Source organism: Salvelinus namaycush, chromosome 7 (assembly GCF_016432855.1).
Source record: "Salvelinus namaycush isolate Seneca chromosome 7, SaNama_1.0, whole genome shotgun sequence".
Taxonomy (NCBI): domain Eukaryota; kingdom Metazoa; phylum Chordata; class Actinopteri; order Salmoniformes; family Salmonidae; genus Salvelinus; species Salvelinus namaycush.
Window position 1 is genome coordinate 3,316,667 of NC_052313.1, and position 16,479 is coordinate 3,333,145.

The 16,479-nt window shown below is 41.2% G+C and overlaps 1 protein-coding gene across 1 annotated transcript in view; it reads left to right on the forward strand.

Moving 5' to 3' along the window:
- The window catches only part of trpa1b (transient receptor potential cation channel, subfamily A, member 1b), a 111,407-nt gene that overhangs the window by 60,833 nt on the left and 34,095 nt on the right, over positions 1-16,479 (forward strand). Inside the window, exons 9-14 of the mRNA XM_038996867.1 lie at positions 3,700-3,748; positions 6,066-6,165; positions 6,896-6,996; positions 11,304-11,473; positions 15,699-15,863; positions 16,206-16,320. Of these exons, the coding sequence (XP_038852795.1) occupies positions 3,700-3,748; positions 6,066-6,165; positions 6,896-6,996; positions 11,304-11,473; positions 15,699-15,863; positions 16,206-16,320 (700 nt within the window). The remainder of the gene's footprint in view (positions 1-3,699; positions 3,749-6,065; positions 6,166-6,895; positions 6,997-11,303; positions 11,474-15,698; positions 15,864-16,205; positions 16,321-16,479) is intronic.

Genomic DNA, 16,479 nt, shown 5'->3' on the forward strand with positions numbered 1-16,479 from the left:
CACACAGCCAAACAACGAAGCAGTGGCTTCGGGACAAGTCTCTGAATGACCCTGAGTGGCCCAGCCAGAGCCCGGACTTGAACCTGATGGTACATCTCTGGACCGACCTGAAAATAGCTGTGTAGCGTCGGTCCCCATCGAACCTGTCAGAGCTTCAGAGGATCTACAGAGAAGAATGGGAGAAAGTCCCCAAATACAGGTGTAGCAAGCTTGTAGCGTCATACCCAAGAAGACTTGGGTATGCTGTAATCGACGCTGTATTCACTGCCAAAGGTGCTTCAACAAAGCACTGAGTAAAGGGTCTGAATACTTAAATGTGAAATTTCCGTTTTTTTCCCAAAAATTATGTCAGGCAGCATATTATGTTAATGGCTGCAATCCCAGTGATGGGATGATATGACAACAGCCAGTGAAAGTCTAGGGCGCCAAATTCAAAACAACAGAAATCTCATAATTAAAATTCCTCAGACAACCATGTGTTTCATACCATTTTAAAGACATTCTTGTTGTTAATCCCACCAAAGTGTCCGATTTCAAATATGCTTTTCAGCGAAAGCACTACAAACAATTATGTTAGGTCACACCAAACCACAATAAGCACAGCCATTTTCCAGCGAAAGATAGCAATCACAAAAAAGCAGAAATATAGCTAAAATGAATCACTAACCTTTGATAATCTTCATCAGATGACACTCATAGGACTTCATGTTACACAATACATGCATGTTTTGTTTGATAAAGTTCATATTTATATTAAGAAATCTGAGTTTACATTGGCGCGTTACATTCACTAGTTCCAAAAACATCCAGCGATAGTGCATAGCCACATCGTTTCAACAGAAATACTCACCATAAATGTAGATGATAATACAAGTTATACACATTGAATTATAGATATACCTCTCCTTAATGCAACCGCTGTGTCAGATTTATTTATTTTTTATTACGGAAAAAATAATATAATATATATATATAATAATCTGAGACGGAGCTCAGAACAATAGCCAAATTAGCCGCCATGTTGGAGTCAACAAACCAGAAAATACATGATAAATGTTTCCTTACCTTTGATGAATTCATCAGAATGCAGTCCTAGGAATCCCAGGTCCACAATAAATGCTTGATTTGTTCGATAATGTCCGTTATTTATGTCCATATAGCTACGTTGGTTAGCGCGTTTGGTAAACAATTCCAAAGTCACAAACCACGTCCACTATAAAGTGACGAAATGTCAAAAAGTTCCGTAACAGTCAGTAGAAACATGTCAAACAATGTACTGAATCAATCTTTAGAATGTTGTTAACATACATCTTGAATAACGTTCCAATTAGAGTCATCAGACAAAGTTCTATTGACTGTTGACATCTAGTGGAAGCCGTAGGAAGTGAATACTCATCCATATCTCGCTGTAATTTCAATGAGAGCTTGATTGAAAATCTGCACCCCCAGAAAAAAATCCAAACAGAAAGTGCAACTTCTCAGGTTTTTGCCTGCCGTATGAGTTCTGTTATACTCACAGACATAATTCAAACAGTTTTAGAAACTTCAGAGTGTGTTCTATCCAATAATAATAATAAAATGCAAATATTAGCAACTATGGCTGAGGAGCAGGCCGTTTACTCTGGGCACCTCTGTGCACCTTTCATCCAAGCTGCTCAATACTGCCCCTTCAGCCATAAGAAGTTAATGCCTGCTCTTAACACGCTGAGCAACATAACACCCTTATATTTGCTACATAAAACCCTTGTATAGGGTACATTACACCCTTATATAGGCAGCAGGTAGTCTATTGATTAGAGCGTTGGACTAGTTAACCGTAAGGTTGCAAGATCGAATCCCCGAGTTGACAAGGTACAAATCTTTCGTTCTGCCCCTGAACAAGGCAGTTAACCCACTGTTCCCAGGCCGTCATTGAAAAGAATAATTTGTTCTTAACTGACTTGCCTAGTTAAATAAAGGTAAAAATAAATAAAACATGTAACATCTCTCTCTCAGTGGAGGCAAATACATACATGTGAAAACCATGTTCTTGATGTATTTGATACCATTCCGCTTCAACCATTACCAAAGTCCCGTCCTCCCCAATTAAGTTGCCACCAACCTCCTGTGCTGTCTATATATGGCAAATGGCAGTGTAAGCCAGTGTTACCCAACTCTAGTCCTCGAGTACCCCAAACAGCCAGTGGTGGAAAAAAATACCCAATTGCCATACTTGTGTAAAAGTAAAGATACCTTAATAGAAAATGACTCAAATCATAGTGAAATCCACCCAGTAAAATACTACTTGAGTAAAAGTCTAAAAGTATTTGTTTTTTTTAAATATACTTAAATTTCAAAAGTAAATGTAATTGCTAAAATACCAAAGTAAAAGTATAAATCATTTCAAATTCCTCACATTAGGCAAACCAGACAGCACAATATATTTAATTTTTTATATTTACAGATAGCCAGGGGCACGCTCCAACACTTAGATACAATTTACAAATTAAGCATTGTTGTTTAGTGAGTTCCATAGATCAGAGGCAGTAGGGGTGACCAGGGATGTTCTCTGTTTAGTGAGTCCTCCAGATCAGAGGCAGTAGAGATGACCAGGGATGTTCTCTGTTTAGTGAGTCCACCAGATCAGAGGCAGTAGGGATGTTCTCTGTTTAGTGAGTCCTCCAGATCAGAGGCAGTAGGGATGACCAGAGATGTTCTCTTGAATTGGACCATTTTCCTGTCATGTTAAGCATTCAAAATGTAACGAGTGCTATAGGTTTTCAGGGAAAATGTATGGAGTAAAAAGTACATTATTTCCATTAGGAATGTAGTGAAGTTAAAGTAAATGTCAAAAATATATAGATTAAAGCATAGCCTAAAAACATGCATGTTTTGGAATATTTGTATTCTGTAAAGGCTTCCTGATTTTCCATCTGCCTTTTAGGTTAGTATTGTGGAGTAACTACAATGTTGTTGATCCAGCCTCAGTTTTCTCATATCACAACCATTCAACTCTATAAGCATTTTAAAATGACCATTGGCCTCATGGTAAAATCCCTGAGCGGTTTCCTTCCTCTCCAGCAACTGAGTTAGGAAGGACGCCTGTATCTTTGTAGTGACTGGGTGTATTGATACACCATCCAAAGTGTCATTAATATCTTCACCATAATCAAAGGGAGATTTAATAATTTCTGTTTGTTTTTTTACCCATCTACCAATACTGTATGTGTCTTTATTTGCGAGGGATTGGAAAACCTCCCTGGTCTTTGTGGTTGAATCTGTGTTTGAAATCCACTGCTCGCCTGCAGGAACGTACATATATTTTCTATGTGTGGGGTACAGAGATGAGGTAATCATTCACATATCATGTTAAATACTATTATCGCACACAAAGTGAGTCGACACAACTTATTATGTGACTTGTTAAGGACATTGTTACTCCTGAACATATTTAGGGTTGCCATAACAAAGGGGTTGAATACTTAGTGACTCAACACATTTCAGTTTTCTATTTGTTATAAATTTGATTTAAAAAATCACACCAGCAAAATTCCATTTTAACAATATGGGGTATTGTGTGTGTGTGTAGGCCAGTGGCAATTTGTATTTTTTAAATCCATTTTAAATGCAGGTCGGTAACACAACAAAACGTGGGAAAAGTAAAGGGGTGTGAATACTTTCTGAACCCACTGAAGCTTTGGTTGGTTCTCTATTTTCCAGGTCAACTATATTTGATCACACAGAGTTGGCGGAGTACCTCATCTCAAAGGTAAATACAATACACACACACACACACACACACACACACACACACACACACACACACACACACACGCATGTGCACGCGCACATGCACACGCACGCACACACACAGAAACACAAACACACATCAGAGTTGGAGGTGTACCTCATTTTAACACTACAGTTATATAGTCAAGTCCATGGAGAATAAGAGCACCTCCTCCCAGCTGCCCACTGCACTGAGGCTAGGAAACACTGTGACCACCGATAAATCTACTACAAATTAGCTGGGCTAGACAGTCTGGACCATCTCTTTCTAAAATTATCCGCCCCAATTGTTGCAACCCCTATTACTAGCCTGTTCAACCTCTCTTTCGTATCGCCTGAGATCCCCAAAGATTGGAAAGCTGCCGCGGTCATCCCTCTCTTCAAAGGGGGAGACACTCTAGATGCAAACTGTTACAGACCTATATCTATCCTACCCTGCCTTTCTAAGGTCTTCGAAAGCCAAGTTAACAAACAGATCACCGACCATTTCGAATCCCATCGTACCTTCTCTGCTATGCAATCTGGTTTCCGAGCGGGTCATGGGTGCACCTCAGCCACGCTCAAGGTCCTAAACGATATCATAATTGCCATCAATCAAAGACAATACTGTGCAGCCGTATTCATTGACCTGGCCAAGGTTTTCGACTCTGTCAATCATCGCATTCTTATCGGCAGACTCAACAGCCTTGGTTTCTCAAATGACTGCATCGTCTGGTTCACCAACTACTTCTCAGAGAGAGTTCAGTGTGTCAAATCGGAGGGCCTGTTGTCCGGACCTCTGGCAGTCTCTATGGGGGTACCACAGGGTTAAATTCTCGGGCCGACTCCTTTCTCTGTATATATCAACGATGTTGCAACAGCTCTTGCTGCTGGTGATTCTCTGATCCACATCTATGCAGACGACACCATTCTGTATACTTCTGGCCCTTTTTTGGACACTGTCTCCAGACGAGCTTCAATGCCATACAACTATCCTTCCGTGGCCTCCAACTGCTCTTAAACGCTAGTAAAACTACATGCATACTCTTTAAACCGGTCGCTGCCCGCACCTGCCCACCCGTGTAGCATCACTACTCTGGACGGTTCTGACTTAGAATATGTGGACAACTACAAATACCTAGGTGTCTGGTTAGACTGTAAAATCTCCTTCCAGACTCACATTAAGCATCTCCAATCCAAAATGTAATCTAGAATCGGCTTCCTATTCCGCAACAAAGCATCGTTCACTCATGTTGCCAAACATACCCTCGTAAAACTGACCATCCTACCGATCCTCGACTTCGGTGATGTCATCTATAAAATAGCCTCCAACACTCTACTCAGCAAATTGGATGCAGTCTATCACAGTGCCATCCGTTTTGTCACCAAAGCCACATATACTACCCACCACTGCGACCTGTATGCTCTCGTTGGCTGGCCTCGCTTCATATTCGTCGCCAAACCCACTGGCTCCAGGTCATCTATAAGTCTTTGCTAGGTAAAGCCCCACCTTATCTCAGCTCACTGGTCACCATAGCAGCACACACCCGTAGCACGCACTCCAGCAGGTATATTTCACAGGTCACCCCCAAAGCCAACTCCTCCTTTGGCCGCCTTTCCTTCCAGCTATCTGCTGCCAATGACTGGAACGAATTACAAAAATCACTGAAGCTGGAGACTCATATCTCCCTCACTAACTTTAAGCATCAGCTGGCAGAGCAGCTTACGGATCATTACACCTGTACATAGCCCATCTGTAAATAGCCCATCCAACTACCTCATCCCCAAATTGTTATATATTTTTTTGCTCCTTTGCACCCCAGTATCTCTACTTGCACATTCATCTTCTGCACATATATCACTCCAGTGTTTAATTGCTAAATTGTATTTATTTCACCTCTATGGCCTATTTATTGCCTTACCTCCCTAATCTTACTACATTTGCACACACTGTATATAGATTTGTCTATTGTATTATTGACCGTATGTTTGTTTGTTCCATGTGTAACTCTGTGTTGTTGTTTGTGTCACACTGCTTTGCTTTATCTTGACCAGGTCACAGTTGTAAATGAGAACTTGTTCTTAACTGACCTACCTGGTTAAATAAAGGTAAAATAAAAAATAAAAAATAAGAAATTGCCCAGAAACCGTCTCGCATAATGTGCTTCTGAATCCTAATAGACTGTGTGACCAAATGGCACCCTATTCCCTACTGTATCCTAATAGACTGTGTGACCAAACGGCACCAGATTCCATACAAAAAATAGTGCAGCATATAAGGAATAGGACTTAACTTGTATTGAATGTTGTGTTGACAGGGTGCAGACATTGACTACATAGACTGCAAGGGTCTTTCTCCCCTGCTGCTGGCTACTAACTGTGGAGCCTGGAGAACTGTGGCTCTTCTGTTGTCCAAAGGTCAGCTTTTACACTAAATCAATAACTGAATTCAAATGCAACAAATCTGTGGAATGAACTCAGGTTGTGGAGTGTGTCTGTCTGTCTGTCTGTCTGTCTGTCTGTCTGTCTGTCTGTCTGTCTGTCTGTCTGTCTGTCTGTCTGTCTGTCTGTCTGTCTGTCTGTCTGTGTGTGTGTGTGTGTGTGTGTGTGTGTGTGTGTGTGTGTGTGTGTGTGTGTGTGTGTGTGTGTGTGTGTGTGTGTGTCTGTCTGTCTGTCTGTCTGTCTGTCTGTCTGTCTGTCTGTCTGTCTGTCTGTCTGTCTGTCTGTCTGTCTGTCTGTCTGTCTGTCTGTGTGTGTGTGTGTGTGTGTGTGTGTGTGTGTGTGTGTGTGTGTGTGTGTGTGTGTGTCTGTCTGCGTGTCTGTCTGTCTGTCTGTCTGTCTGTCTGTCTGTCTGTCTGTCTGTCTGTCTGTCTGTCTGTCTGTCTGTCTGTCTGTCTGTCTGTCTGTCTGTCTGTGTGTGTGTGTGTGTGTGTGTCTCGTGTCTGTGTGTGTGTGTCTGCTTGTCTGTGTGTGTGTATGTGTCTGTCTGTGTGTGTGTGTGTGTGTCTTGTGTCTTGTGTCTGTTTGTGTCTGTCTGAGTGTGTGTGTGTGTGTGTGTGTGTGTGTGTGTGTGTGTGTGTGTGTGTGTGGGTGTGTGTGTGTGTGGGTGTGTGTGTGTGTGTGGGTGTGTGTGTGTGTGTGTGTTCAGGTGCCAACGTCAACATAAAGGACAAGTCAGGGTGTAACTTCCTTCACCTGGCCATCCTGCAGCCCAAAGGCCTAAAGAACCTCACAGGAGACATCCTACAGGTAACACAGCATGACACAACATGACACAACATGACATAACATGACACAACATGACACAACATGACATAACATGACACAACATGACACAGCATGACATAACATGACACAACATGACACAACATGACACAGCATGACACAACATGACACAACCGTAGATGTAACATGGTATCCAATGGTAGCAGTGCTTGGAAAGGTTCATTGCCATCGGAAAGTGATCAAAGCCCTTATTCCACATTCTGTTGTGTTACAGCCTTTATTCCAAATGGATTGCATATTGTTTTTTTCTCACCCAGCCACACACAATTCCTCAGAATGATAGAGTGAAAATGTCTTATTTCTTTCTTTTTCTTATGATATCAGATCTGTTGATAATGAGATACAGAAATATCTCACTTACATTCACAGCCCTGAGTCAATGCTGTGTGGAAGCATATTTGGCTGATATTACTGCTGTGAGTGTTTATGGTTTATGGTAAGTCTCCTAGAGCTTTCCACACTTGGATTGTACAATATTTGCCAGTAATTCTTTTCAAAATTCTTTAAGGTTGTTGATCGTTGCTAGACCACCATTTGCAGGACTTTTCATAGATTTTTAACTAGATTTAAGTCAAACTGTAACTCGGCCATTCAGGAACATTCACTGTCTTCTTGGTAAGCAACTCCAGTGTATATTTGGCCTTATGTTTTAGGTTATTGTCCTGCTGAAAGGTGAATTAATCTCCTAGTGTTTGGTGGAAAGTAGACTTCACACGTTTTTTCTCAAAGATTTGAGTTTCTTTTTGTCCTGAAAAACGATTACAAGCATACCCATAACGTGATGCAGCCACCACTATGCTTGAAAATATGGAGAGTGGTACTCAGTGATGGGTTGTACTAGATTTTCCAAAAACATAACACTTTGTTTACTGGACAAAAAGTGTATTGCTTTGCCACATTTTTTGCAGTATTACTTTAGTGCGTTGCAGTAGCGATGTGTTGGTAAAACCACAGAGGAAGCAAAGCCAGGTGAAAAAAGCCATATTACGTTGCTCTATAACCTGTTAGTTCCTTTGCCTTGTTAAGACCCGTTGACTTTTTCCACATTTTGTTACATTTCAGCCTTATTCCAATTTTTTTTTTTTTTAAGTAATCATCAATCTACACACAATACCCCATAACGACATCACAATAACCAATAATGTCAAAGCAAGAAAAGGTTTTTCGAAAAAAACATTACACATTTTTTTTTAAACACACAAATACCTTATTTGCATAAGTAGACAGACCCTTTGCTTTGAGACTCGAAATTGAGCTCAGGTGCATCCTGTTTCCATTGATCATCCTTGAGATGTTTCTACAACTTGATTGGAGTCCACCTGTGGTAAATTCAATTGATTGGACATGATTTGGAAAGGCACACACCTGTCTATATAAAGTTCCACAGTTGACAATGCAAGTCAGAGCAAAAACCAAGCCATGAGGTCGAAGGAATTGTCCATAGAGCTCAGAGAAAAGATTGTGTTGAGGCACAGACCTGGGGAGAGATCCTTGATGAAAACCTGCTCCAGAGTGATGAGAACCTCAGACTGGGTTGAAGGTTCACCTTCCAACAGGAGAATGACCATAATCACACAACGAAGACATAAGCAGGAGTGGCTTCGGGACTCTAAATGTCTCTGAATGTCCTCGAATGGCCCAGCCAGAGCCCGGACTTGAACCCGATCGAACATCTCTGGAGAGACCTGAAAATACAGTTGCAAAAAAACGTTTGTGAACTCTTTGGAATTACCTGGATTTCTGCATTGATTACTCATGAAACGTGGTCTGATCTTCATCTAAGTCACAGTAATAGACTAACAGAATCCGACTAAACTAATAACACACGAACCGTTGTACTTTTCACCTTTTTTTTTAAAGACATTGTGTAATCAATCAAAGTGCATGCTGTAAAACATTTCCTGTAGCTGCTTATAAGACTTGCACAACGTTGAGGAGGAATTTTGAACCGTTCCTCCCTACAAATCTGTTTCAGTTCATCACTATTTCTGGGTTGTCTTGATTGCACAGCCCTCTTCTTGTCATGCCACAGCATCTCAATTGGGTTTGTCAGGAATCTGACTTGGCCATTCCAAAACACAAATCTACTTCCTGTTCTGCCATTCTTCAGTTGATTTACTTGTGTGCTTTGGGTCATTGTCTTGTTGCGTCACCCAACCTCTCTTATGCTTGAGGTCATGGACTGCTGCCCTGACATTCTCCTGTAAAATGTCTTGATACACTTTTGAATTCATTGTTCCCTCAATGATTGCAAGGTGTCCAGGCCCTGAGGCAGCAAAGCATGCCCCAAACCATGATGCTCCCCCAACCATACTTTACAGTTGAGATGAGGTTTTGGTGTTGGTGTGCAGTGCTCGTTTTCCTCCACACATAGCATTGTGCATTTTTCCCAAAAAAGTTAAACTTTTGTCTCATCTGTCCACAGCACATTTTCCCAGAAGAGTTGTGGAACATCCAGGTGATCTTGGGCAAACAGTGGTTTCCTTTGTGGTGTCCTTCCATGAACACCATTGGGGTTCAGTGATTTTCTGATAGTGGACACATGAACACAGACTTTCATTGTTTGTAGAGTTTTCTAGAGGTATTTTGCTGTTACCCTTGGGTTCTTTCTCACCTCTTTCAGGATTGATCTTTGTGCTCTCGGAGTGATCTTCGCAGGACACCCACTCCTAGGGAGAGTAGCAACAGTCCTGAATCTTCTCCATTTGTAGACAATATGTCTTACCGTGGATTGATGAACACCAAGGTCTTTAGCAATGATTTTGTAACCTTGTCCAGCTTCGTGCATCTCTTTAATGCGCCGTCTAAGGTCCTGTGAAAGTTGCTGGGATCGAGGCATGGCTCACACTAACTAATCTTTCTGGAGAAGAACAGATTTGTCAGTAAACAGGTTTTGCGTGACTTTATTTATAGGGCAGGGCACCTGTGCAACCCACACCTCCAATCGCATCTCCTTAATTGAAACACCTGACTCCAAATAGCTTTTTGGAGAAGTCGTTGCCACAGAGGTTCACTTACTTTTTCCATCCGGCACTGTGAATGATTTCTCAATGTCTTCAATACAAATTTGAAAAGTCAAATCAAATCAAATGTTATTTGTCACATACACATGGTTAGCAGATGTTAATGCGAGTGTAGTGAAATGCTTGTGCTTCTAGTTCCGACCGTGCAGTAATAACCAACAAGTAATCTAACAATTTCACAACAACTACCTAATACACACAAGTGTAAAGGAATGAAGAATATGTACATAAAAATATATGAATGAGTGATGGTACAGAACGGCATAGGCAAGATGCAGTAGATGGTATCGAGTACAGTCTATACATATGAGATGAGTAATGTAGGGTATGTAAACATATAAAAGTGGCATTGTTTAAAGTGGCTAGTGATACATGTATTACATCAAGATGGCAAGATGCAGTAGATGGTATAGAGAACAGTATATACATACAGTACAACAGTTTGTGTGTTATTAGTTTAGTCAGATTGTGTTTGTCTATTAGTGTGACTTAGATGAAGATCAGACCACGTTTTATGAGTAATCAATGCAGAAATCCAGGTAATTCCAAAGGGTTCACAAACTTTTTCTTGCAACTGTAGCTGTGCAGTGACGCTCCCCATCCATCCTGATAGAGCTGATAGAGCTGATAGAGCTGATAGAGCTGATAGAGCTGATAGTGCTGATAGAGCTGATAGACCTGATAAAGCTGATAGAGCTGATAGTGCTGATAGAGCTGATAGAGCTGATAGTGCTGATAGAGCTGATAGACCTGATAGACCTGATAGAGCTGATAGAGCTGATAGTGCTGATAGAGCTGATAGTGCTGATAGAGCTGATAGAGCTGATAGAGCTGATAGAGCTTGAGAGGATCTGTAGAGAAGAATGGGCAGCATAATGCCTTCTGCTGCCAATCACTTTCTGCCAGCTGAATATACACTGCCTATTGTTAAAGATAATTAAATGTTCTCTCTATCGCCATGATCTATTTGTGCTGAGTCTGTTTCTAGTATCGAATGAAGCTGGATTACTCTCTGTGATAGTTTATTAAAACCATTTAGAGGTTTTCCCAATGCCTCAGCCGTCTGCTGTTGCCTACTTTAGCTACAGTACTGGCCGAGACAGAATGAATCAGACTTAAAGGACTTTAGTAGACCTTTTGGGTGGGACAGTCTGTCTATTTGCTCTCAGGAAGTCAGGGTTGTAGTGTGTGTGTGTACATATGTTTACTTACGTGTGTGTGTGTGTGTGTGTGTCTTGCCCCCTACAGCACAGCAGTATGATGGATCTGTTGAGTACCGAGGACAACGAGGGCTGCACCCCGCTCCACTACGCTTGCAGACTGGGCATCCACGAATCTGTCAAAAACATCCTGGTTCTACAGGTCTCTCTGGAGCGCAAGTCCAAGGACAAGAAGTCGGCCCTGCACTTCGCTGCCCAGTGAGTGTTTGTTAAGCCAAGTGGTGGATGCATTGCTGAGACAATGTTGAAACATCAATCCATGGGGAAGTCAGTGCCACATTTTCATTTTCACTCCAACACTCTGACATTATTCACAGAGATGCATGTGTGTTTAGTGAGTCCATCAGACCAGAGGCAGTAGAGATGACCATGTGTTCTCTTGATAAGTGAGTCCGCCAAGCCAGAGGCAGTAGGGATGACCATGTGTTCTCTGTTTAGTGAGTCCACCAGACCAGAGGCAGTAGAGATGACCATGTGTTCTCTGTTTAGTGAGTCCACCAGACCAGAGGCAGTAGGGATGACCATGTGTTCTCTGTTTAGTGAGTCCACCAGACCAGAGGCAGTAGAGATGAGCATGTGTTCTCTGTTTAGTGAGTCCACCAGACCAGAGGCAGTATAGATGACCATGTGTTCTCTGTTTAGTGAGTCCACCAAGCCAGAGGCAGTAGAGATGACCATGTGTTCTCTGTTTAGTGAGTCCACCAGACCAGAGGCAGTAGGGATGACCATGTTTTCTCTGTTTAGTGAGTCCACCAGACCAGAGGCAGTAGAGATGAGCATGTGTTCTCTGTTTAGTGAGTCCACCAGACCAGAGGCAGTAGAGATGACCATGTGTTCTCTGTTTAGTGAGTCCACCAGACCAGAGGCAGTATAGATGACCATGTGTTCTCTGTTTAGTGAGTCCATCAGACCAGAGGCAGTAGAGATGACCATGTGTTCTCTGTTTAGTGAGTCCACCAGACCAGAGGCAGTATAGATGACCATGTGTTCTCTGTTTAGTGAGTCCATCAGACCAGAGGCAGTAGGGATGACCATGTTTTCTCTGTTTAGTGAGTCCACCAGACCAGAGGCAGTAGAGATGAGCATGTGTTCTCTGTTTAGTGAGTCCACCAGACCAGAGGCAGTAGAGATGACCATGTGTTCTCTGTTTAGTGAGTCCACCAGACCAGAGGCAGTAGAGATGACCATGTGTTCTCTTGATAAGTGCATGAATTTGACAATTTTCCTGTCTTGCTAAGCATTCAAAATGCAATGAGTACTATAAGTTGTCAGGGAAAATATATTGAGTAAAAAGTACAGTATTTTCTCTAGTGAAGTAAAGGTTGTCAAAAATATAGTAAAGTAAAGAATATAACCCCAGAAAACGACTTAAGAAGTACTTTAAAGTATTTTTACTTAAGTACTTTACACCATTGATGATGACTCAATGTTTGCAAGAGGGAGGGTGATTTCTGATTCCATCGGTCCTCATCTTGCGGCTCAGACACTTCGTTCAGGATAAATGGAGTTAGCCTTCCCCGGAGCAGAGGGGTATCCCACGAAGCAAGTTAGATCTACTCAGGGTTTTCTAAAGCGAACCAGCTTCAGTTAGCTTCACATTCCAGCTCAGGCTTCATCCGTAGGCCTACAGTACTATGACGGTGGATATTGCTCGTCCGTCTGCCGCTAACTTGAGCCAGGCTTGTAACTGCTCGTACATGTCACACGTGGCAAGTCGAACACCAAACTCTTCATTGGGACAATGCTGAAACATCAATCTATGAGCGAGTTAGTGACACATTTTCATTTGTGCCGGAAAAAACATGAAAGAAAAGTTATCTTGCAAGTTTGCTCTTAGAAATGCCGTCTTCATTATCTTTATTTTATTACTTATCATTATGAGCTTATTAATGCCTAAGCACTTTTCTTCTCCACTCCTACCGATAAAATAATTGTACAATAATAGTTTTCTTTGTCATACAAAAGTTTTCCTGTGCGTGAAGTTTCAAATGCATTCTGTCATTACTAAGTAATGTGATAATAGGTATTATCATAAAATAAAAAAATTCAAACAAAATAACATTTGATTCATAAAATATTTAATCAGTCTTCTTCCTCAAATTAATGGGATGATGATGCAATGAGGAGCAAGTTAGTTCCTAAGGATTCATAAAGATTTACCTGACTAAAAGGTGAGCCACGTTCGTATGACTGGTTGTTCTGAGTTGAACTCAGAGTTGACCAAAGTTATCTAGCTAAGTCCCCAAACCTGATTTTGAGGATACCCCTCAGGTTAGTTCTGAAGGATTCTTTACCATAGAATTGTACCTGGCTAAAAGGTGAGTCATTTTGTGACATTGGTTATACCGTTTATCACTTTTTCTGTCGGGTTCATATTCCCAAAGTAGCCATACAACAAATGATAATGTGAATCTCTATTAGGCTGTATGTGATCCCAGTGCAATTTATAGTCTACAGACGAATTGGAAGGCACATCAAGACAGTTGATATTTTACTTTGAAGTATATTTTCTACTACTGTATGTACCCTACTGTATTTTCGATTTGTTTTAAGTAGCCTAGACAGTGTCTCAGACCTTTGTGGGTAGAAGCGGCAGATTGGCCATCTGGCAATTCTGGCAAATGCCAGATGGGCTGGACCATTTTTTTGTTGGGTGGGCTGGTCGATATAGACACAAAAATATAGTTTTATATATATATAAAAAAAGCAATATAAAAAGGTGACATGGCTGGCAGCCCATGCATGGGGCTCTTCAGATATTCTTTGTAAATATTTTTTTTAGCAATTTCACTGTCTTACTAATCTATACGAAGCCTTTGGCTGATCAGTGGCCAACGGACGGCTGCCCTATCAAGATTGTCCGGCCCGGTTTTCTGATAGGCTAAGCTGAGGTCATGCAAACTCACATTCAAAGTCAAACGCTGCAAAGAGACCAGCTCTGACTCCTGTCCTCCGTTAGACAGCCAAGATCATGGATAGTGAAAAAAATAGAAAGGGTGCCTAAGTAACAGTATTGTTTCAATCACCTGAACCGGGACCCTCTAGCACACATCAACAACAGTCACCCTCAATGCATCATTACCTGTCACTCTAACCATGCAGAGCAAAGGGAACCAACAACTTCAAGGTCTCTGAACGAGTGATGTCACCGATTGAAATGCCACTGCTAACTAGCTAGCCATTTCACACCGGTTACACCTATATACGTGGGTATTATATTTAGTTAGCGACCTAATTCATGTTTTGATTTTTCTTGAACACTAAAGTTAATTTGGCAATTATATTAGTTAGTGCACATAAAGATATATGTAAATCATCTCTATTGAACAAAACAAAAAAATCGTGAAATTCTCGAGTCCTATTTTGACAGTAAAATATAACAACTATAGTCTAATTGTTAACCCAAAATGCATGACAATCACTGGATTAGTTTGCTCGTCAAAATATCTTGAATCGTTCATTCCTGCTTGGACATGTTAGATGAAAAAAATCGTATTTCTTGATTACCTCAGTAGTCTTAAATTAAATAAGTAAATGTATTATTTACTTCTTAATAAAGCACGTTTAATGACTATCAGATGATTAATCATAATTTCAGTCTGACCAAATCATGGGCTGGTGCCACCTACTGTAAGGGTCAGACACAACAAAATGCTTGCAGAGAGTTCTTAGCTATCTTTTGTTTATTTATTTAACCTTTATTTAACAAGTCAGTTAAGAACAAATTCTTATTTACAATGACGGCCTACCAGAAGGCCTCCTGCGGGGATGGGGGCCTGGGGTTAAAAATAAAAAATACAATATAAATATAGGACAAAACACACATCACAACAAGAGAGACAACACAACACTACATAAAGAGAGACCTAAGACAACAACATAGCAAGGCAGCAACACATGACAACACAGCATGGTAGCAATCTTCGATTTATTTTCTTAAAATCAGATTTCAAACCTAACTCTAACCATAACCACACTGCTAAAGTTATGCCTAACACTGACCTAAAATTAAGACCAAAAAGCAACATTTTGTTTTCAAGAATTTTCACGATATAGATAATTTTTACTTTGTGGCTGTAGTAACTAGTGACAACCTGTCATCAAGGCAAAGGGTGACTACTTTGAAGAATCTCAAATCTCAAATATATTTTCATTTGTTAAACACTTTTTTGGTTACTACATGATTCCATATGTGTTATTTCATAGTTTTGATTTCTTCAGTATTATTCTACAATGCGGAAAATAGTAAAAATAAAGATAAATCTTGCAAAACGTACGTGTGTCCAAACTTTTGACTGGTACTATATATGTTTTCCTCACCCTCATCCCACTCACACACACCCACACCCCCCTAACTCTCCTCTCATCAGATATGTTCATATTAACACCAGGTATACCTATAACTCTCTTCTCATCTCATCAGGTATGGTCGTATTAACACCTGCCAGCGTCTGCTGGAGACCATCACAGACTCCCGCCTGCTGAACGAGGGGGACGACAGAGGCTTGACTCCCCTACACCTGGCCTCTGGAGGGGGACACGCCAAAGTGGTGGAGCTGCTGCTTCGTAAAGGAGCTCTCTTTCACAGGTACTAGCACTGACACATCTGCACATGACTAGGCTGTTCACAGTGAGAAAGATAGTGGCACAGATTTTGTCTTTAAAGGTTTGCAACAGATCGTCAAGCCAATCTGTAAATACTGACATAGGAGTAGGATCACCAACATTTCTGTAAATGTCCCAAAAGCCCCTTGTTATTCTGAAACTCCCGGATGGAATATTACTAGAATCCGGAGGGAATAAATAGGTAATCCGGGATTCTTCAACTGGGAATTCTGGGAAATGTAGCTGAATTTTGCAACCCAACGTGGAGAATGTAACGGTGTGTTATTGTCACTGGTGTATTCTGTCTCGTCTCTCTCTTCCTTAGTGATTACAAAGGGTGGACCTGTTTACACCATGCGGCGGCAGAGGGGTACACCCAGACCATGAAGATCGTCCTGGCCACCAACATCAAACTACTGGACAAGCTGGATGAGGATGGGGTTCGGACAACCTTTGTTTCATTCAGACCACTGTCGTGTCTCTGACATCTTTAATGTGATGACAAGCTATTTTATCAAATCAATTACCTAACGTTTGATTGATTAAGTGATTGAATTAAACCATGCAACAATAAACTCGTTAAAAACCTGGGGCACCAC